Source organism: Hypomesus transpacificus, chromosome 24, assembly GCF_021917145.1.
Source record: "Hypomesus transpacificus isolate Combined female chromosome 24, fHypTra1, whole genome shotgun sequence".
Lineage (NCBI taxonomy): Eukaryota > Metazoa > Chordata > Actinopteri > Osmeriformes > Osmeridae > Hypomesus > Hypomesus transpacificus.
The window spans coordinates 4,487,284-4,506,791 of NC_061083.1; the positions used below are offsets into that span (position 1 = coordinate 4,487,284).

The 19,508-nt window shown below is 48.8% G+C and overlaps 3 protein-coding genes across 4 annotated transcripts; all 3 read left to right on the top strand.

Annotated features, from left to right (window-relative positions):
• Positions 1–600: 600 nt before the first annotated feature.
• On the top strand, positions 601–7,638 carry LOC124486882 (transforming acidic coiled-coil-containing protein 1-like; the record flags this gene model as incomplete). The annotated part of the gene is made up of 12 exons (XM_047048761.1): positions 601–694; positions 1,008–1,470; positions 2,758–2,812; positions 2,905–2,989; positions 4,108–4,160; positions 4,612–4,746; positions 4,836–4,912; positions 5,068–5,111; positions 5,330–5,490; positions 5,620–5,726; positions 5,865–5,985; positions 6,290–7,638. Coding segments are annotated over 12 exons (1,464 nt in total), but the record flags the coding sequence as incomplete, so codon positions are not given.
• A 182-nt stretch (positions 7,639–7,820) lies between these two features.
• On the top strand, positions 7,821–11,070 carry si:ch211-113d22.2 (lymphocyte antigen 6D). 2 transcript variants are annotated; one of them, XM_047048368.1, is made up of 4 exons: positions 7,821–8,110; positions 8,304–8,373; positions 9,220–9,360; positions 9,928–11,070. In XM_047048368.1, the coding sequence occupies exons 2-4, from the start codon at positions 8,325–8,327 to the stop codon at positions 10,143–10,145; spliced, it is 408 nt and encodes a 135-aa protein (XP_046904324.1). In that variant the 5' UTR covers positions 7,821–8,110; positions 8,304–8,324; the 3' UTR covers positions 10,146–11,070. The 2 variants fall into 2 exon arrangements, with proteins under 2 accessions (XP_046904324.1, XP_046904325.1); XM_047048369.1 differs by having other exon boundaries at positions 7,824–8,110; positions 9,247–9,360.
• A 950-nt stretch (positions 11,071–12,020) lies between these two features.
• plekha2 (pleckstrin homology domain containing A2) lies at positions 12,021–18,838 on the top strand. Its single transcript, XM_047048568.1, has 12 exons — positions 12,021–12,331; positions 13,464–13,631; positions 13,858–13,914; positions 14,076–14,124; positions 14,296–14,393; positions 15,201–15,332; positions 15,428–15,517; positions 15,621–15,689; positions 15,773–15,843; positions 15,980–16,043; positions 16,738–16,815; positions 17,258–18,838. Exons 2-12 carry the CDS (start codon positions 13,491–13,493, stop codon positions 17,729–17,731), a joined length of 1,323 nt encoding a protein of 440 aa, XP_046904524.1. The 5' UTR covers positions 12,021–12,331; positions 13,464–13,490; the 3' UTR covers positions 17,732–18,838.
• The last annotated feature ends 670 nt before the right edge of the window (positions 18,839–19,508 follow it).

A 19,508-nucleotide genomic window follows, 5' to 3' on the forward strand; every position in this document is an offset into this window, starting at 1 on the left:
AAGATCCGAGTAGCCTTCTCTCTCTCCTTTTTTTTCTCTCTCCATTTTGTTCTCTCTTTCGCCCACTCCCATTTCTCTCTCCCTCTCTTTCCCATTCCCTCTCATCCCCTTCTTGGTCTTTCTCTCTCTCTGTCTCTCTCTCTCTGTCTCTCTCTGTCTATCTCTCTCTGTCTGTCCCCCTCCCCTCTTCAGTTAGGTGGTTAAACTGTACTTGAGGGTGGTGTTTTCTGGTTGCCTGGAGACAGGGTGGAGTGTGTGGTCAGAAGGACAGGGCGCAGTTCCTTCAGCTGTATTCCCATTCCCCTCGAGGGGTGTGTGTGTGTGTGTGTGTATACACAGAGTGGTGAAGCTAGAGAGAGAGTGAGAAAAAGAGGGAAAGAAAGAGTGATAGAGAGAGAGGAAAAAAAAGAGAGAATGGGAGAGAGAAAGGGAGAGGGAGAAGGAGAGAGAAAGGGAGAGAGAAAGGGAGAGAGAGAGAGAGAGAGAGAGGAGAGAGAGAGAGAGAGAGAGAGAGAGAGAGAAGAGAGAGGGAAGAAGAGAGAGAGAGAGAGAGAGAGAGAGAGAGAGAGGGGGGGGGGGTGGTCTGTGTAGTTCTGTTATTTTGTCCTCCTGGGTCTGTACGACAGTAAGCTCTGTGTGTCAGAGCTGTGTGACTCAGCAACCCAGAACAGGCTGCTAGCTCTCCACTGCCATTGTGAGTTCCCTCTGCTGTAAAGGGACACAGGATGTAAGAGACTATTCTAAGTGTTCTAACAGGAAGTCAGAGACCATTGTAAGGGTTCCAACAGGAAGTGTTATTCAAGGAGAGGGTGTTGTGGAGTTCCTATGCCTTCGTTTAACATGTCTTTAGCTTTGAACAGGGAAGGAACGAAAGATGAAGTAAGAGGGGGGGAGTGAGAGAAAGAGAAGAAGGGAGAGAGAGACAGGAAGAGGGAGAGAGAAACTTAGAGAGAAAGAGATGGTGAGGTTGAAGGCTATAATGAGTTGTTTACTTTTTTTTTCTGCAGGTGACGGACAGCAGAGTCCCCTCCCCTTCCTGGACAAGAACTCCAATCAGGATGCCTGCCCTGCCTCGAGCCAGGAGTTCGACGCCCTCAACAACCTCAACAGCCCCGCCCCTTGTCAGAACAGATTTGGACGGGACCAGAACCTCAACCTTACCCTGAGCTCCAGAGTCAATCCCATGGAAGGGCTCTCGCTGCCCTCCCCCCCCCAGCCGCAAGCGCCTCGCCCCCCCTCGCTGCCCGTCTCTTCGTCCCTGACCAGACCGGACCCTTCGGAGGTGGACGACCAGGCCCCCGTGACCCCTGACCCCAGCCCTGACCCCAAGCCGAAACACGACCTCGCCATCGACCCCGACCTCCTCAACGGCAACCTGACCTCCGAGTCCTCGACGTCAAGCGCCGAAACCCCGTCTCAACCCGACGACTTGGTGAACCAATCACCTCATGGGAGCGGCAGCATCATCACGTGAGTACCGCACAGAGATCCAGTCATACACAGGCACACACACACACACGCCGAGAAACATTTGAATTCTGGTTTTGCATTGAGTTGGAACTGTGATTGCTCTGAGAGCATCCTGTCAAACCCTTGTTTCTACTCACACACTAACCCCTTCCCCCCTTCCTCTCCCCCGGTCTGCACCTGCTCACCTCAGCTCGCACTCCACACACAGTGTGACCTTGTCTCTTCCTCCTCCCTCAATCAACCCTGTCCTGCTGTGTCCCCCCCCTCCTCCCTCCTCCCCTCCCTCCTCTTCCTCTCCCCCGTGTGCCTTCAGGACTGCTGAGCAAGTCCGTTTCCTCTGTGTGCTGTTGTAAGTACAGTAGAGCTATATGTGTGTGTGTGTGTGTGTGTGTGTGCAAGCGCCTGTGTGTTTCCTCCCTGGCTGATGTCCCCTCTCCTCATCAGTTCCATGTGTCTCAGCAAGGTTTGACAGTCAGTCCCAAAACCTGTTACATCATCCTCAACCTGACCCCAATATCCTTCCTTCTGACCTCATCAGGGAGGAAGGGAAGAGAAAGCTGAAAGGAGAGAGAGAAAAATATATTTGAAACTTCATGTCGTTTTTGAATTTACCACAAACACACACACACACACACTTCCACATGAATCCAATTTCTCTATCTTCCCTGCCCAGTATTCTCAGCGGGCATACAGTACAGTCTCCAACATCACACAAACATCATAACATTATCCCAGAGAACTAATGCCCCATCCTCTGACTCCAGTGTGTCTGTGTTTAATCCCGCCCACTTCCAGCACCACTGCATGACAAAGGACAAGGGTAATTAGCCAACAGGTAACACCTGTGCCAGTTAGACCCACCCTGGCTTTGTACCAGAAGCCCCTCCCACTTTCTCTACCCTGTAGCATACCCCACCAGCACGCATTTATACCAGCTAATTCTCAATCAGCCTCTTTTTATAGGATTGGGTAACAGCCACAATGTGCTTCATTAATCTCCTTTCTGCTGTAACTCTGCCATTTGTCAGAGTCTCCGAGCTCACAGCCGCACTCAGCAACGCAATGAGGTGCGACCAGTCCCTTTCCGTCATATTTACACCGTCTTCCTCTTTCACTCAGTCTGCACTGGGCCGTTCTGGTCCCTATGGAATACTGCCAACACACGCTCACACACACACACACACACACACACACACACACACACACACACACACACACACACGACTGATCAGCTATGAGCTGGTTGTTGTTGTTGTGGTTGTTGACCTTCCTCTTCCTCGTCAACAGGAACTCCTGTAAAGTGAACAGGAACCCAGCAGTGCAGCAGGACGTCAGTGGAAAGGTAAGAGATCACACTGATTCTTAGTGCAGCAGAGAATTTGTCTTTGACTCAGAGACCCAGGAAGACTGTTTTCTGTGTGTGTGTGTGTGTAGGAGGGGGATCATCGTGAGGGCCACGCCACAGATGAAGAGAAGCTGGCAAGCAGTGTTGGTGTCAGAGCAGACAAAGACCAGAGCAGTAAGACTATTTACTCTCTGTACTTTCTGTATCTTCTCAGAGTACTTTCTGGGTACTTTTAAAATACTCTCTGGTCACTGTCAGTGTACCTTCTCCATACTGTGTGCTTAATACATACTTGAACCATGGATTTACTCTATAGACTTCAAATACACTCTCTAGGTCATTTCGAAATACTCTCTGAGTACCCCACACTTTCTCTATCCAGTAATGACTCTCTCTGTGCTGTCTATGGGCATATTGAGTTGAATTCACGCGCAGTTCAAATCCAGTCCTTGCCTCTAGCCTGGTACGCAGGGAGGGCCTGTCGTCAGAGAGGGACAGTGTGTGCGTGGCTCAGATACAGTAGCTAATTGTTCAACTGTACTTTTCCCTGAGGCTAATCAATCAGCCATCCTCCATCAGTGTCAAACTAGGAAAATAAAGGTCATCTTTGTTTTTTTGCACACGCCTGCACAAACACAGCGATCAATGATCCACTACTTCGCCCAGAGTCGGGGCACGGTGTGACTCTAACTGTGGTGAGGCAGACACAGGGGAGGGGAGGCGAGGCAGCTGGGCTGTGTGCTGGCAGGACCCAGATCAGGACCAGGGCTGTGGGGAACCCGTGCTGTGTTGGTGTGGCTGTCTGAGCAGGGTATATTGATGAGAGCGGACAGACATTACTACTGCTGATCTATGATGCCGTCAGGCAGCAGGAGAAACAGCTGTAGCTCCACTCCTCTCATCTGACCTCTCCCTCTAGACCTCAGAGCTGGCGTTGGGGAGAGGGTTCACGTTGGGGTTAGGAATGGCATCACGACATGTGTAGATTATATACACACACTGCTCCCTGGTGGCCATTTGTGTCATCAGACCTTGTAAACCTGGAGAACTAACAGTTCAGTAATATAATGTTCAGTAATAATAATGTCACATATTAATTTAGCTATCCAAAGCAATGACCGGGGGTCATTTGATCCTCTGACCTCTTGTAGTCAATTGCTCTACCCCTGAGCTATGCATATGCCTTAAACCTGCAACTGGAACACTCATGTCATCCAGGAATTTAGATATATTTCCAGTAACAATATAATAATGGTGAGTATTTTGTGTTTTACTGTCAATCTCTCTTCCAGATCCAGAGAGTTGTGTTTCTCCCAAAGCAGAAGAGGCAGAATGTTGTTCCATGGTGAGTATGCAATCTCTCACTTTGCCTCTAGATGGCATTAAATAACCTCTACCCTTTTTGAGAGATGTAGTTTGCTTGTCCGTGCCACAGATAAGTGGTCAGTGTTTGTGGTGTAATATGCCACTGGGGCATTTCCTTAGGTGACAAAGGGATTAGGGTTATAATCCAGGAGATTAGATCATGACTAGCAATGTTTATAATCCCAGGAAGGGCAGGAGGGGACGGCTGGGGGAGGGGGCATAGGAGGGACGTCAACAGCATGAGCAAAGAGAGAGATTAATAAAGGGGGAGGGGGTTTGAAAGAGGGATGTGAAGAAAAGAAAAAAAAAACTCAATTTGAAGACCCTAAGCATTACTCCCTCGAAGCTCAATGTTGGATTGCATTCGAGTGATGTACTAATGTGGTGTCTTGTTTTCTCATCTGTTCTCTCACTCACCCCACCCTGATCAGTATGAGGAACCCTGTAAACTGAAGAATGGCAGTCTGTCAGGAAGTGACACGCCAAAGACAGGAAGTCAGGTCTTGGACTCCATCTGCATCAGCGAGGCTGAGAAAACAGCCGTTCTCACCCTCATCAGAGAGGAGGTACTGAAACAAACTCACACTCTCTCTCACACACACACACACACACACACACACACAGAGCTCTGTTCATAACAGACGTGTCTTCTCAGATCATCACCAAGGAAGTCGAGGCCAGCGACTGGAAGAGGAAGCATGAGGAGAGCAGGCAGGAAGTCCACGAGATGAGGTACCTGGGAATATTCTAGAACAACGCTCTGTTCTCCCAAACACACGCGGTCGATGTTTCAGATCACTAGAATTTTATAAACCAATAAAATGAACAATGTGTCTGTTAAGCTGGACGGTCTGAGCTGATCTCTGGTCGTCCTCCTCTTCCTACAGGAAGATAGTGGCAGAGTATGAGAAGACCATCGCTCAGATGATCGGTGAGTGCTGATGTTTCTCACAGTGGGTAGGTTTCCCCCTGGATTTTTCAGACATCCTGCAGATGATAACTCTAACTCTCTCTGTCATTTTGTCTTTCTCCTTGTCTCCCTCACTCCCTTTTTCACTCTTCCACACTACCTCTCTCTCTCTTTTTCTATCTTTTTCTCTGTCTCTTTGTGTTTCTCTCTTTCTCTCTTGGTCTCTCTCTCTCTTTCAGAGGACGAGCAGCGTAACAGCATGAGCCACCAGAAATCCCTTCAGAGTGTGATCATGGAGAAGGACTCGGCTCTGGGGGACCTGAACTCTGTGGAGCGCTCTCTGTCCGACATGTTCCGCCGCTACGAGAACATGAAGAGCACCCTGGAGGGGTTCAAGAAGGTGTGCGGGGTCAGGGCTCAAAGGGACTCAGGGGTCACATCGAGAGCGCACGGAAAAAACGCGTTGTGTTGTTGTTGTTGTTGTTGTTGTGCTGGATGCTGAGTCGTGCTGTGGCCCGTCTCGTTACAGAATGAGGAAGTGCTGAAGAAGTGTGCGCAGGAGTACTTGGCGAGGGTCAAGCAAGAGGAGCAGAGATATCAGACCCTCAAACTCCACGCCGAGGAGAAACTAGACAAGTAAGACCAGTAGGAACCACAACAAAAAAAAAACACTCTTCTCTCTGAAATGCTCTAAACCACTCCACGTGGGGACGGTTAATGGGAACACTCTCACGCTGGCCCTTCTCCCTGCGCCTCTTCCTTCCTGTCTGTCAGGGCCAATGAGGAGATAGCCCAGGTGCGTGGGAAGGCAAGCTCAGAGAGCGTGGCTCTGACGGCCAGTCTGAGGAAGGAGCAGATGAAGGTGGACTCCCTGGAGAGAGCCTTGCAGCAGAAGGTCAAACACCAACACTGACATCACATCCTGACTCTACACACAGCATGCTACATACACCGCTAACTAACACAACGTTACGGCGTGTTACAGTCAAAATGCGAACTCTAACACTCCATCTTGTGAGCACGAAATGTGCTATATAAATAATGTCTTATTATATGCTAAGTGTAATGTTACATACTGCACTCTACACAAACATGCTAATCCCGACACGACAGTACATGCTAACTCAAAGGCCTCAAGCTGTATGCCGAAGAGAGATCTCCTAACTGTCCCCAACTGTCATCCTGTCATCGCTCCACAGAACCAGGAGATCGAGGAGCTCACTAAGATCTGTGACGAGCTCATCGCCAAGATGGGAACATCCGACTGAGGGATTCCATGAATTCCCCAATCAACTAATCCGGACCCTTCTAGCCTTGCCAACAGCCTATAGCGTTCCGCTCTGCATGCATCCAGCCAATGAGCAGCTCTGCACCCCTGCTGTGAGCCCACCCTCAGGATGTTGCTGCTTAACTGGTACACCCTATAAACACATCTTATAGAGCGCACCTTGTCCACATGCACCAGATATTGCACTAAATATTTCATTTAAAACAAGGTCAATGTTACATGTGGATCCTCCTTCTCCTTCACTTCAGGAACGTATCGCAGCTTCGCACACAACAAAAATTCTGTCTTGGTAAAATACTGTATATCTCCAGTGTAAATAAAGTTGTTGTATTCAAAACCCCTGCAAATTTCTCCTCCCACAGCATAAACACAATACTAGAACCCCTTGGCTGTAGCTGTCATGGCTTTGCATACAAGTCCTTAAATAAATGTAACTGACAATGATTTTATCTGTACAAAAACCTTCTCCACACCTGCCATAATATCACAGCAATTCACTGCACTGGCATGTGTGGATGGGAGGATGAATTGGGGCCAGACTGATGGGGGTGGGGGTGGCGTGGGCAAGGTCAGGGTCAGGATGCTTTGTCGCTGAGAGGATGGAGGAGTTTCTCAAGGAAATACTGTGGATAGCTTTTACTAACCTGCGAGGCCTTGTGCTGTTGTTATAAACTGTGTTCCGTCCTCCAATGTAACTGGTTTCCTGTGAAACCAGAATAGCTTCTGTATGCGTTTTGAGATTTGCACATGACTTTTAAACTTTGCCGGTTGTAGACATCATTCACCAGTGTTGTGAAATATAATCACCAACTGGAAGTTCAGACAAAAAAATTGGTGGGCGTGGATGTGTTTGAAGAAATGTTATTTGGAGGAATGTTTTGCTCTCTCTGGATCTTTAAACAGGCTGTTCCTTTTACCATTTGAAACATATACCTTTTAGTTCTTGTTTAAGACAAGCTGGTTTGTGATAATCCACTTTGTTACATGCCAACTGTAAAGTTCAGCTAGGTGAACTAATGCCATGCCTGTTCATCCTTCCAGACAATTTCACGTACCATCCTTTTAGCTCCAGCAACAATGATCATGTTTATATTAGAAAATGTATAGTTTATCATTCTGTGACCTTTTCTACAAAGATGATTTGTATCTGTACTGCAAATTCAGAACAAGCACATACTACAGATCTGTTGACATTGTATTTTGTTTATTAACATTTGCCGAGTGTGTACCTTTTGCCTGAATAAATATGAATAGTTGTGAGCGAGCGTTGCCGTGTTTGTGTTCGGTGTCTGTGTTTGCTCACTGGCTGCACGGCGCCACCGTTCTCGACTGAGAACGACAAACTCGACACCCCAAGGGGAGACAGACCTGTTGGCGTCAATGAGTTTGTCAGCTTTATCCAACTAGCCACGCAAACACACACACCCAATCGCTAAGCTGGAGATAGGACGTGTGTCATGAGTGCGTGACCTTGAGGTTGGGGGTGGAGGCAGAGATGTCCTGTGTCCGACCAGGACAACAGGCTGCAGGTGACCCATGGATGCTAGCATGAGGGTGTGGTCGTTCTGAAGTGAAACAGCCAACCCCCCCCGGTCCATTGTCGTCGTCATCCCCCCCCGATAAAGATCTGACCCGTTCTCCACCATCCTCCGACGCTCCATGTGGAACCCAACACCTCTGAGGGTATCCCTGACCCTGGCTCTGGCCACGAACCTGTTAAAGCTTGCAACAGGTTAATTCCATTAGCAAAGTGTGCTGGCTGTGCAGCAATGATTGGGATTATAACTAAGACCTTAATACCTTCAGTTGTTCCTCCTGGCTGACCCTCTCCTCCTCCTCCACCTCCTCCTCCTCCACCCCTCCTCTCCCTTCTCCCCTCCGTCTCGTCGACCCGTGGGCTTCCACTCCTCTGCCGGATCTCCAAGCCTCCAGTGATTCTCACCGCCATGAAGACTTTCCTGGCTCTTCTGCTGCTGGTGACCCTGGCCTGCCACAGTAAGTCTCACCTCGGCTGCACAGGTTGGGTTTGGGCTGGGTGATGATTGTGGGGCGGGGGGGGGGGGGGGTTTACAGAGGGTCTATCATTTGGACGGGAATTGGCGGTTCGAGGGTGAGGTGTTTCGGGAAGGGAGTCCGGGTGGGAGGACCTCCAGTCTGGGGGTGCAGCTGGGTTTGTTTTGGGGGTCCGTGTGTCTCAGTGCTGGGTTAGGAGGATGCCGGCTGGTGGCTTGTGCTGTGGAAGGTTTGGTCCTTTCCAGAAAACAGCAGGATGCAAGATGATTACAGCTCTTCGTCTTTCATAAGCTAAAAATGCTCAGTGCTTAGATTGAATTCAGAGGACCACGTGTTGTGTATTTGTCGGTAGCGGCCGGGCTTTCATTCTCTAATTCATTTTTTAGACCTGTTTATGTTGTATTAGTCCCAGAACTACGGACTTCCTATCCTCTACACCTCTTCTCCTTCTATTCCACCCTTTCCTTTCCTCCTCTCCCTTCATCTCTCTTCTTACTATAGAGCACTTGAAATCCCAAAGGAGTCAATGTAAAAGTAAAAGTCAATGGGATCTTTTTTTTCCAGGGGAAACGTGTTGTAGTACAACAACAACAAAAAAGTATCACAGAGCAGAGAACTAACTAACAGGCCGATAACTTGACAGCTTTGTTGTGGAACTGAGGCCCTTCAGGTTAAACCTACTGAAGACATCTTAGTGCCTGCTACTTCGAACCCAAACCGGGGTGTGTGTGTGTAAGTGTGCGTATGTGTGTGTGTGTGGGGGGGGAGGTGTGTGTCTGTGTGTGTGTGTGTTGTAGAAGAAGAACATTCTGTTTAGTCTCGTCTTAGGTGCTCTCTCTTGTTCCGTCTGCCAAGGCCACGCCCTCAAGTGTCACACATGCGTTGCTTCCAATGACGATGAATGCAACAAACAAGGCTCCACCTCCTGCCCCCAGTATGCTGATGCCTGCTCAACCATCACGGGGCCCAGTAAGTAGACGCACACACACATGTAGCTTGTAGGCTAATAATTAATTAATCAACTTGGTTATGTAGTATACCAGTAGTTCGACTGTTATTTTATTTAATTCGATGTTTTCCATTTCACTGCGTGGCAACGGCATGTAGTATTCTCTACAGACACTAGAGGTCAGACTACAGCCTAGGAACAGTGGTTCGTCATCATGGCAGATCACTGAAAAGACTAACAGACTTTGAGATTTCCACAACAAAACATGACAAATTGATGCTTCTTAATACTCATTTTTCAGCAGTTTCACTTGTTTCTCTGTGACCAATTAAGAACCAGTGCGTGTGTGCGTATGTTTGTGATGGCTTGGGCTTAGCCTTCCTCCTCTCATCTTCTGGGTAACTGGATGAACTCCAAGAAGCTTCTAGCGACCACAGGCCTCTCTGAGAGAAACAGAGAGAGGGGGGGGGGAAACCCCAAAAGTTTATGTTCAAAGTCCCACAAAGCCACCGGAGAAAGAACCAATCCCTGGAGATGAGCCGCATCTCTGACCCCCTCCCTCCCTCCCTCCTCCTCTCGCGTTTCAGACACGGTGATGAAGTCGTGTTCCTACAAGGCATTCTGCGAGAAGGGCCACAACGCCAACTCCGGATCCAAGATGGAGTGCTGTTTCAGTGAGGACTGCAACGGGCCCCACAAGAGCCACAGCCATGGGGAGCACCACAACGCCGCCGGGGCCCTGGGCTCCAGCCCCGCCCTGCTCCTGGGGGCTCTCGTGCTGCGCCTGGCCCTCAACAGGGTGTAGCTTCTCCCCTACACCACCGTGTCTGTCCAGCCCTCCTCTCTCTGCTCCCTTCTTATGCGTCATTGAGTCATTGTTTTCACTTCTCCACCCGACTATTCTTCCTGTGTCTTTATCCGTCTGTCCATCCATCCATCCACCCATCAATTCTTCCATCCTTCCATCCATCTATCCCTCCATTCATTCGTTCACACAGTCCTGCCAGCCAGTGTGTCTAAACTCGTGAGAGGGTTTGGCGAACGACCCCTTCGTGACGTGGTGAAGTGAGGATCAGGTTTTTAGGTACATGTCCATTTGGTTGGGGTACGGGGGTTCAAGGGGAAATCGATTAAAAAATCTTTGTGAAGGCAGGGGGTCAACGTGGGGGTCAACGTGGGGGTAAACATGAGAATGAGTAGGGGTGGTGGGAGGGGGGGGGGGGGGCGATAGAGGTGGGAGGAAAAACCAGTCTGGGAGAATACATATTTCTTTCCTCATTAATGCAGTCATTCGTGATTTGTCCGGGGGGTTCTGTGTAGAGGTTATCGTGGTCGGTCCATGGCTGGTGTGCACCATCCTGTCTGAGCCTTCTCTGGGTCCCCTGTCAGGGCTCCAGTCACTGCCAGACTGCTGATCCCCACAGCCCCACAGCCAGTCTGGCTGACTGCTAGCTGACATGTACGCACCACCGTGTTTGATGTTATCAGAGTAAGCCTGCTGTGGTCTCAGTAGACTTCAGGGTGCATGAGGCTGGGTTAGTGCTGAGCTTGCTCTAGTTGGAGGATCCTTCCCTTAGCAACAGAAGAATGCTCGCCAGCTAGATCTGACTGGTTAAGAGACTCCAAACATCCCAGAGAGAAAGTATTACTTGCTAACCTTTTAGCATGTCATGTGCTATCATGCAGATGTTTTTGCATGTATGCTTATGTTTGAATAAATTAGCAATTGCACCCTTAATTTTGACCCTGTGATTCTTTCCTCCTGTCCGTCTCTGTGTGTTTGTGTGTGTGTGTGTGTGGGGGGGGGGGGGAGGTGTGTGTCTGTGTGTGTGTGTGTGTGATTAGTCTGCAGAGGTGGTGGGAAGTGGAAAAACAATCACTTCCTGCTCCCTCTCTGTGACCTTTGCCTTAATTGCCAACCACATGAGATGAGCTCACCTCAATAGTTTTCCGCTGCTTGCAGGTGGTTAACCAGTCTAAGACCTTGAGGCATGAGACACACACACACTGTCTCTATTTATATCTCTCTCACACACACACACACACACACACACACACACACACACACACACACTAGTCTAGGAGTGATCTCTTTTGAATGTCCTATTTGCCCCTGTCTATAAGACCTGGCCCATGTAGATGTATTGTATGTGTGTTGATCACACAGTCAGGTCTTGTCTCTGGGGTGGCATGGTAGTGTGCTTAGAGTAATCTACTGTTTGTGTGTGTGTGAATGATTACATGGTCTAGACTTAAGTGAAGATATCAGACAGGTTTGGTGAGATCTGTCTCCCGCTCTGTCAAAACACAGAAGGGCTCAGATGCATTACTACACAAAGATATCAGGTCCTTCCATCTCACACTACAAAACCGTGAAGGGAGATTCATCAGCAATCGCCATCCGGTTTCACTTTGTGCACTTATTGAATGGATGCACCAAGTGACTAGAATGTAAATGTCAGAAATGGAACATGAGGGTTTTGTCCTCATTGACCTACTTCTCATGATACTGTGCCAGATAAATGAGGTAAAGAAGTTGAAAACATTTCAAGTCTTTATAATGCATTAGGTTGTTATCTAAAACAATTGGCTACTGGGTTTCCTCTGTATACTGATAAGAAAATGTCAGACAGCCAGACATTTTTTCAGTAGGGACTGACATCATGAAGAGAGGAGTGCGTTAGCTGCCCTCGGTTCTTCTTGGTTGACAGATAAAAAAGGAGAGCAAAGCGGATCACATCCGGGGTTGGTTTATTCTAATCGCGAGCCCTTCTACCCGGAAAAAACTTAGACAACTTTCCGTGGCTCGATCAGGCACAGTACATATCAGAAACATGTCAGCGCCCGGAATATGAACTATTCGTAAATGTTTGTACGAAAACGTAATTTTTTATCATGTGGCCGAGACGCGTCCTATAGAATTAGTATTTTTAAACACTTCGGTTTATTGGGTTGCGGCTTACACGGCAACCATCAGAATTTCAGAAGCGGGTAAGTTTATGCTTGTGCGTGTGCGTGGGTGTGCGTGTGTTTGTTTGTTAACGGAGTATGGGAAGGCATGCACCTTTCCCTGTAAGGGTTGTGTGCAGCTGGTGGTGTTTCAGGTCATCAGTCTGAATCATGCGTCTCCAGCAGGGTTATGGGGGCGGAAGATGGGGTTCATTAAAAATGAGAACGCTGGAATCCCATCCAAATATGGTCCATTTGGCTCGTGATGTAGTCTCGGGAGTGTGGCAAGATTTAGTTGCAGTGTAACAATGTTTTAGCAAGAAAATTATGAATGGATATGAATTAAGTTAGACTTTTCTGGATCATACGGATCCAAGCCTTCAGTGTGGTTGTCAGGCGTCCCATGCAATGCCTTCTAGAAATTGAGACTGCAGGCCAATACACGTCTGTCATGACATTTAACTGTCAGACATAATCGCCGCTGCTGCGATTAATTCAAGCTGATTAGCCGATAACCAGAACAGGGGGATTTGTACAGTGTCTGTTCTGTTATCCAAAGTTTAGAATTGATAAAACAGACTAGCTCCAACGAGTTAAATCTGGAGTCCCCATTTTAATGGGGACTATGTCATAAGATTGACAGCACAAAACACACTATTTATAGTTTGTGTATTAAGTAAGCTGGCCTCCATTATCGTGGCTTTATCTTTGCTTGATTAAGATGTACATTCACTGTTTTGCTTCACCAGAAGCACCACATAAACAAATCAATCAGCAATCTCTCTACTGATCTTCTGTTAAAGATCAAATCTTGTATTTCTAAGTAAATCTAAGTATTTTTCAACTCTCCTCTTTCCTCCCTCCTTCCCTCTTCTGGCCAGCTGAAATGTGCCTGCCTGCAGATCTGCAGTGCAGTCTGTAATTTCTAGCTGTGGTAGAGTGCTCAGCTCAGACTGGGTCCTGCAGGGTTAGCCTTGGTGCCTCAATAACGTCACATGAAAAACTGCTGAGTGCGTGTGTATGTGTGCGTGCGTGCTCAATAGATGTACCTCCCATCTCCCAGATGTTGCCCTAACTTGTTTGTCTTCAAACCACCCCATTTTCTCTCTTTCTCTTTTTCTTTCTCTTTCTGTCTCTCTTTCTTTCTTTCTCTCTCATCTCTCTCTCCTGTCAGTGATATGAAGTAGTGTTCCAGGGCAGGATGCCGTACCTGGACAGACTGAGCAGGGTGTGTGGCTTCCTGGACATCGAGGAGCAGGAGAACAGCGGCCGATTCCAGAGGAGGTACTTCATCCTGGACACGCAGGGAAATACACTGCTGTGGTACATGGACAACCCTCAGGTAACACTCTCTCTCTCTTTCTTACTTTCTCTCTCTCACACACACACACACACACACACACACACACACACACACACACACATACACATATACACATGGACAACCCTCAGGTAACACTCTCTCTCTCACACACACGCATAGTATTAACAAGGGAAGTGATATTGACCGTGATGCGTAATCTTGATCTTGAGTCCAATGTCGTGCGTGTGTGTATGTATGTGTGCAGAACCTCCCTAGTGGAGCTAGTGCTGTGGGAAGCCTACGACTGACCTATATCTCCAAGGTAAACTCACCTCACCTTTTCTGACTGTGAAGTTTGGGTTTTCAGGGAATTATAATTAACCAACCTTATGTAATCTTCCTGTCCTCTTCCTGTCCTCTCCCACACCCTCCTCTGTGCTCTTCTCCTCCCTCTCTCCCCTCCCTCTCTTCCCCCACGGTCAGGTGAGTGAGGCCACACTGAAACAGAAGCCCAAGACTGAGTTCTGTTTTGGTGAGTCAGTGTTTCTACAGAAAGTAGTCAGACCAGTTTCCAAATCAGTCTTCGTGCAGTGTCCCCGGTTCTCGAGATAATCGAGCCGCACACAGACGGAGATCCCTGCCTTCCTAGTCACATGTCCTGGGTGTGTGTCAGTCGTGTCCTAACCCAAGCCTCCTCCCTCAGTGATCAACTCAGTGTCTCGCCGGTACTACCTTCAAGCCAACGACCCGACAGACATGAAAGACTGGGTGGTGGCTCTCAACAAGGCCACCAAGATCACAGTGAGTCACCACAGCACCAAACAGCTACACAAGACACTGAGCTAATGTAACACAGACCTTACACTAACCTCAACCCTAACCCCTGGACTAGAGGAATCCTGGTTAGCTATATGGCTTTGGGATCTAAAGCAAATAACCCTAACCCCTTTTGGACAAACTATCTGAAATGTGTCTGAGTCAGCTCTCAACAGTACAGACTCCTCTAAGCTCCCTGTCCATATCTTCTCCTTATCTCCTTTTTAGGGCTCTGTGAATCATTAAGGACACACATACACACATTACATCCCACACAGGATATTACATCACAGAACAAAACAGAAGCACTCAGGCGGAAGTGCTCTGTGGTCAGAATCAACAGTTGGGCCCGGGTGTGTGTACGTTACACACACACACACAGCCGTATCAGTAGCCTCCCCTTAACAATGAGATGTTGAAAATTGACAGCGGAGTTTCAATGACCTTCATTGGCTGTGTGTGTGTGTGTGTGTGTGGTCATTCATTTAGCAGATGTGTGTGTTTGTGTGTTGCTGTCGACGGCCTACAGCCTGTAGACATGGGTGTGTTCTTTACCTGCAATGTCACAGGAAACCAGTCCTCTCGCTCTCTTTTACTTCCTCTATCATTGCCTCTGCACTCCTTGGGGAAACCCTGTGCATCGGAGGCTGTGCTTCTCCCTGGGATGCCTGGCAGTGTGTCCAAGTCAAGTTGGTCAGAGAGAGAGGCATTTTGTGTTACAATTAGTGTGCAGTGTTTTTTGTTTTTGTTTTAGTCATGTAAAATGTGTGTGTGTGTGTGTGTGGTGTCTAGGTTCCCAAAGCTGGACCTGTCACCCAGCCTAGTCGCGATGTTACCACGGTGACGAGTGATGGAGTGAAGCCACAGCAGGCCTACAGAGCAGAGATTATTGGAGGTGTTGTGGTTCACACCCCTATCTACCAGGTACTGGGCTCTGGGAACACCACAGTGAGCAGGAAGCTTGGGGTGCTGGTGGTGAAGCTGTCGATTGTGATGTGTGTGTGTTGTGTGTGTTGCAGAACAATGGGGAAGAGTCAGAGATCAGAGAAAGCAAGCCCACCAGGCTGGGGGTGCTACGATGTGGCTTCTGTGTCAAACAGGGAAACGTGGTTCGTTTCACACACTCACACACACACACTTTTCTTATGACCAAAAACGTACCCTGTCTTCTTGTGGTGTTGAGATGTGTGTTTTGGTGACTTTGTGTTTTAGAGGAAGAGCTGGAAAAGACGTTTCTTCATCCTGGACCACAACTCTGTCAGTTACTACAAGTGTGCTTCGGTGAGGTCACAATCTGTGTGTGCGTGTGTGCGTGTGTGCGTGTGTGTGTGTGTAATAACCAGTGCTGGTTCTGTCTCTACAAGGACAAGGAGCCCCTGAGAGCTGTTCCTCTGAGGGACATCCAGAAGGTCCATGAATGTCTGGTCAAGTCTGGGTTTGTCCACAACTCTCTACTTCCTGCTTGCTCCTTCCTTCTTTACAACCTTAAATAATAGACACAGTTGTAGACTATTTTAGATATGCATACTGGATAACTGTTGCTTAAGTGTGTGTGTGTGTGTATGTCTCAGGGAGCTACTGACGAGAGACAACCTGTTTGAAATCATCACCAGCTCCAGAATCTTCTACGTCCAGGTAAGCTACCTGCTTCCTGTTTCCTGCCAGTCATAACTGACCAGGTTCGGTGAAGCTGTTGGTGTGCAGTTGTGTGTATTTGTGTTATGGAGAGTTGGTGTGTGTGTGTGTGCGTGTGTGATGGAGGCTTGGTGGGTTTGTGTGTGTGTGTGATGGCGGGTTGGTGTGTGTGTGTGTGCGTGTGTGATGTGGGTTGGTGTGTGTGTGTGTGTGTGATGGAGGCTTGGTGTGTGTGTGTGTGTGTGATGGAGGCTTGGTGTGTGTGTGTGTGCGTGTGTGATGTGGGTTGGTGTGTGTGTGTTCCATCGGTTGGTCACCTTTGTTTCCTCAGTGCTCTGTTGCTGCTGTGTGGCTGGTTCTCTTTTTAGACTCAACTGACTGTTTTTAATTGTGGATCAGACAAAAACAAGCATAGCACAGCAAGCACAACAACAATAATATCCTGAGGATCCCTCTGGGAGAACAGCCGACTGGATTCACTCAGTTTAGAGGGGGGGGGGGGCACATGGGCCTGTGTGTGTGTGTGTGTGTGTGTGGTGCGGGCACATGGGCCTGTGTGTGTGGAGGGGGGAGGGGAGTTGGGGTATGTAGTTTAGTTGTACTTCTCAGCATGTTTGACTTGAGTTTGAAATCTTGAGTTTCAAGATGTGTGGGTGCCTGACGTGTGTGTGTGTGTGTTTGTGTGTGTGTGCAGACAGACTCTCCAGAGGACATGCATGGCTGGATCAGAGATATCCAGATGAAGATACAGGACTTTAGAGGCCCTCCAAAGGTAAGAGGCATTTCTCTATTTCCACTCACTCTAAAGTCTCTGATTCCTCCCTGCCCTCTCTTTTGTCTCTCTCTCTCTCTCTCTCTCTCTCTCCCTGCCCTCTCTCTCTTCCCTCTACTCTCTCGAATCTCACTCTCTCTTCTCTTCTGCTCTCTCCGTTCTCACACACTGTGTGTCTCTCTGTGTCTCTCTTCCCTCTCGGTGCTCCCTTCTTGTGTAACCTTTGTTGCAGGAAGCTCAGTGATGTTTCCTCTTTCTGGGACTGTTGTGTTGGTGTGGGGCTTTGTTGTGCAGGGCATTGAAATCCAAACACACAAACATCCCCCTGGCAACCATGTCCTACTCCTTTCCCAATCAATAATCATAAAAGTAAAACAGTACACCCATCCGTGAGAAGGTCTTGTTTGACACTCCTCTCCTCCTCCTCTTCCTCCTCTCTCAGGGATCTGGGTTCAAGCTTGGCCCCTCACTGTGTCACAGCGGTAACCGGGCTACCCGCTCAGGTCCTCAAGGGGAGGACAGAAGACCCCCCCTGGTGAAGTCCTGCTCAGTAGCCCCAGGCTGGCAGCCCTGGACCCCCCTACCCCAGCGAGAGACCTCCACTCTGCCCACGCTGGACCAAGAGCATACCTTCAGCTCCCTGCCCGCCATGCCCTCTCGCTCTTCCACCTCCTCTTCCTCCTCTTCCTCCCTCTCCTCCTCGTCCACCTCCCTCTCCGCACCGGCCCCTGGTCACGCCGTGCCCCGCACGGCGGCGGCAGCCCTGGCTCAGAAGGTGTCCCTGGGATCGGCGGGAGACCCGGCAGGCCCAGCGCCATCTGTTGGTCGTAGGAGGCATCACTCCCATCCTCAGCCTCCCAGCCGCGGCTTCCCCTACGTCCTAGACGAGGACGGCATCCGCACCACCGACGTCTAGCGCCGATGAAGTGCCCTCGCTTGAAGACTGTTGAGTGATAGTGACTGGTAGAGATGAGAGAGAGAGAGAGCCTCCCTCCTTCCTCTGTGGTAAAACGGTGGCGTGTCTGCTGGTCTGGCCTGCTGCTGTGGCCCCCAGGTGGCGAGGTGACGTCGCTACAAGTGGGTTTTGAGCAGTATTCCGGGGCAGTCTATGAAGGGGAGGGGTGAGGGCAGAAAGAGGGTACCACTGGGAGGGATAAACGGGGGGCCTGGAGTTATTTGAAGGCCCGGACTGTGAAGGGGTACGTTGTTTTTGTATGATTTCCTTTGAAAACTTGAATGTCCTCCTTGGTTGTTGTCCCAAGGTATAGTATGCCTTAATGATTGTCTAACAAACTAACACATTCTGTCTTAGCCTTAGTTATGTAACCTGGTCTTCTCCAATTCAACACGCCCATGCTCCTGAAAGCCTAGCCAATCATTTATTTGCTGCCAGGAATGGAATCTACTCACAATCGCAATGGTAACCTACAGTAACAGTTGATCAGCTAGCTGTCCGATTCATCCTTCACATGCTCTCTCTGCTTTTTTATTGTTTTGTTTTTATCAGAAAGAAGAACTTGTCTCTGGTATCATATATCATTTACCTTTTTTGTTTTTCACATTTTTACCTGCTTTATTTCTCTGGCTTTGCTCGTCTAATGAGTTGCCACGGGAACTGTGAAACCCACCTTGGTGCTTTATGTGGGTCCACTTGGTACCTTTGCCTTGTCAGACACCTGCTAGTGCTTTGATTGGTTAACTTGGTTAGTTGTTCAGAGGCTGTTCGCACGACAGGGGCCACTGTGCTCCTCAGTAATGCTTGTGGCCTCACCAAATACTTGGCTAGCCTCCATCTTGTCTCTTCAAGTTCAGAAACGCATGCGATCACCTCCGCAAAACCACTGCTCAGGCCGTACGCTGAAGCAATGCTAGCAGTTCAGTGGCAATCATGGTTGGGACCCCAACTGTGGCGTGAATTCGATCAGTTGAACGTGGTGAGATATTAAACAAATTCACTTATCTGATTGTAATATTGACCAATGTGTGTATCATGCACAATAAAACATTACGGCTTTTTAATGAATTAATATTGATAAGCTACATTATTTCTATATTCGTTTTGGGTTATTCAAGTTCACCTGCAGGAACTTGACACTTCAAAGCACAATTCCACTACAGGGTTCCTATGGGTTCAAACTGATTCAAAGTTTTTGTTTTTACATCCTTTCTAGACCCTATGGGAGCCTCCACAGAAGTTTAGACCACTTCAAACACACACACACACACACACTGACCTGTCCAGAGGCTGTGTTAAGTGAAGTATTTCACACCCCCGTCCCTCCGGAGCTAGTGACCCATCTCTAAGTTAGGCCGATTCCCTGCTCCCCTCTCTCCTCCAGTCCCGTCTCCCCAAGGCTTCGGTCAGACCACCAGAGCGGCGTCCGGACCGAAGGTCTCCTGCTGAGCTCTGCACAGCTGTGAAAGGCCCTGAGAGACCAGGAAATGTCAACTGTGCGGTGACATGAGCCATCAGCCTGCTCCAGTCAGAGGGCCCTCCAGCACCAGAGGTACCCAAGCACGAGAACCTTTTGAAGCCTTGAAGACAACGGTCAGCCCGGCGCTGATTAAGAGGGGGTGAGGGGTTATGGATGGTGGAGGCGGTGAGGTTAGGGGGCTTCACAAACCACCTGTGTCTGTGCACTTCCGTATTTTGTGTGTTTGTGTGTGTGCCAACATTTAAAGGTCACCTGTCA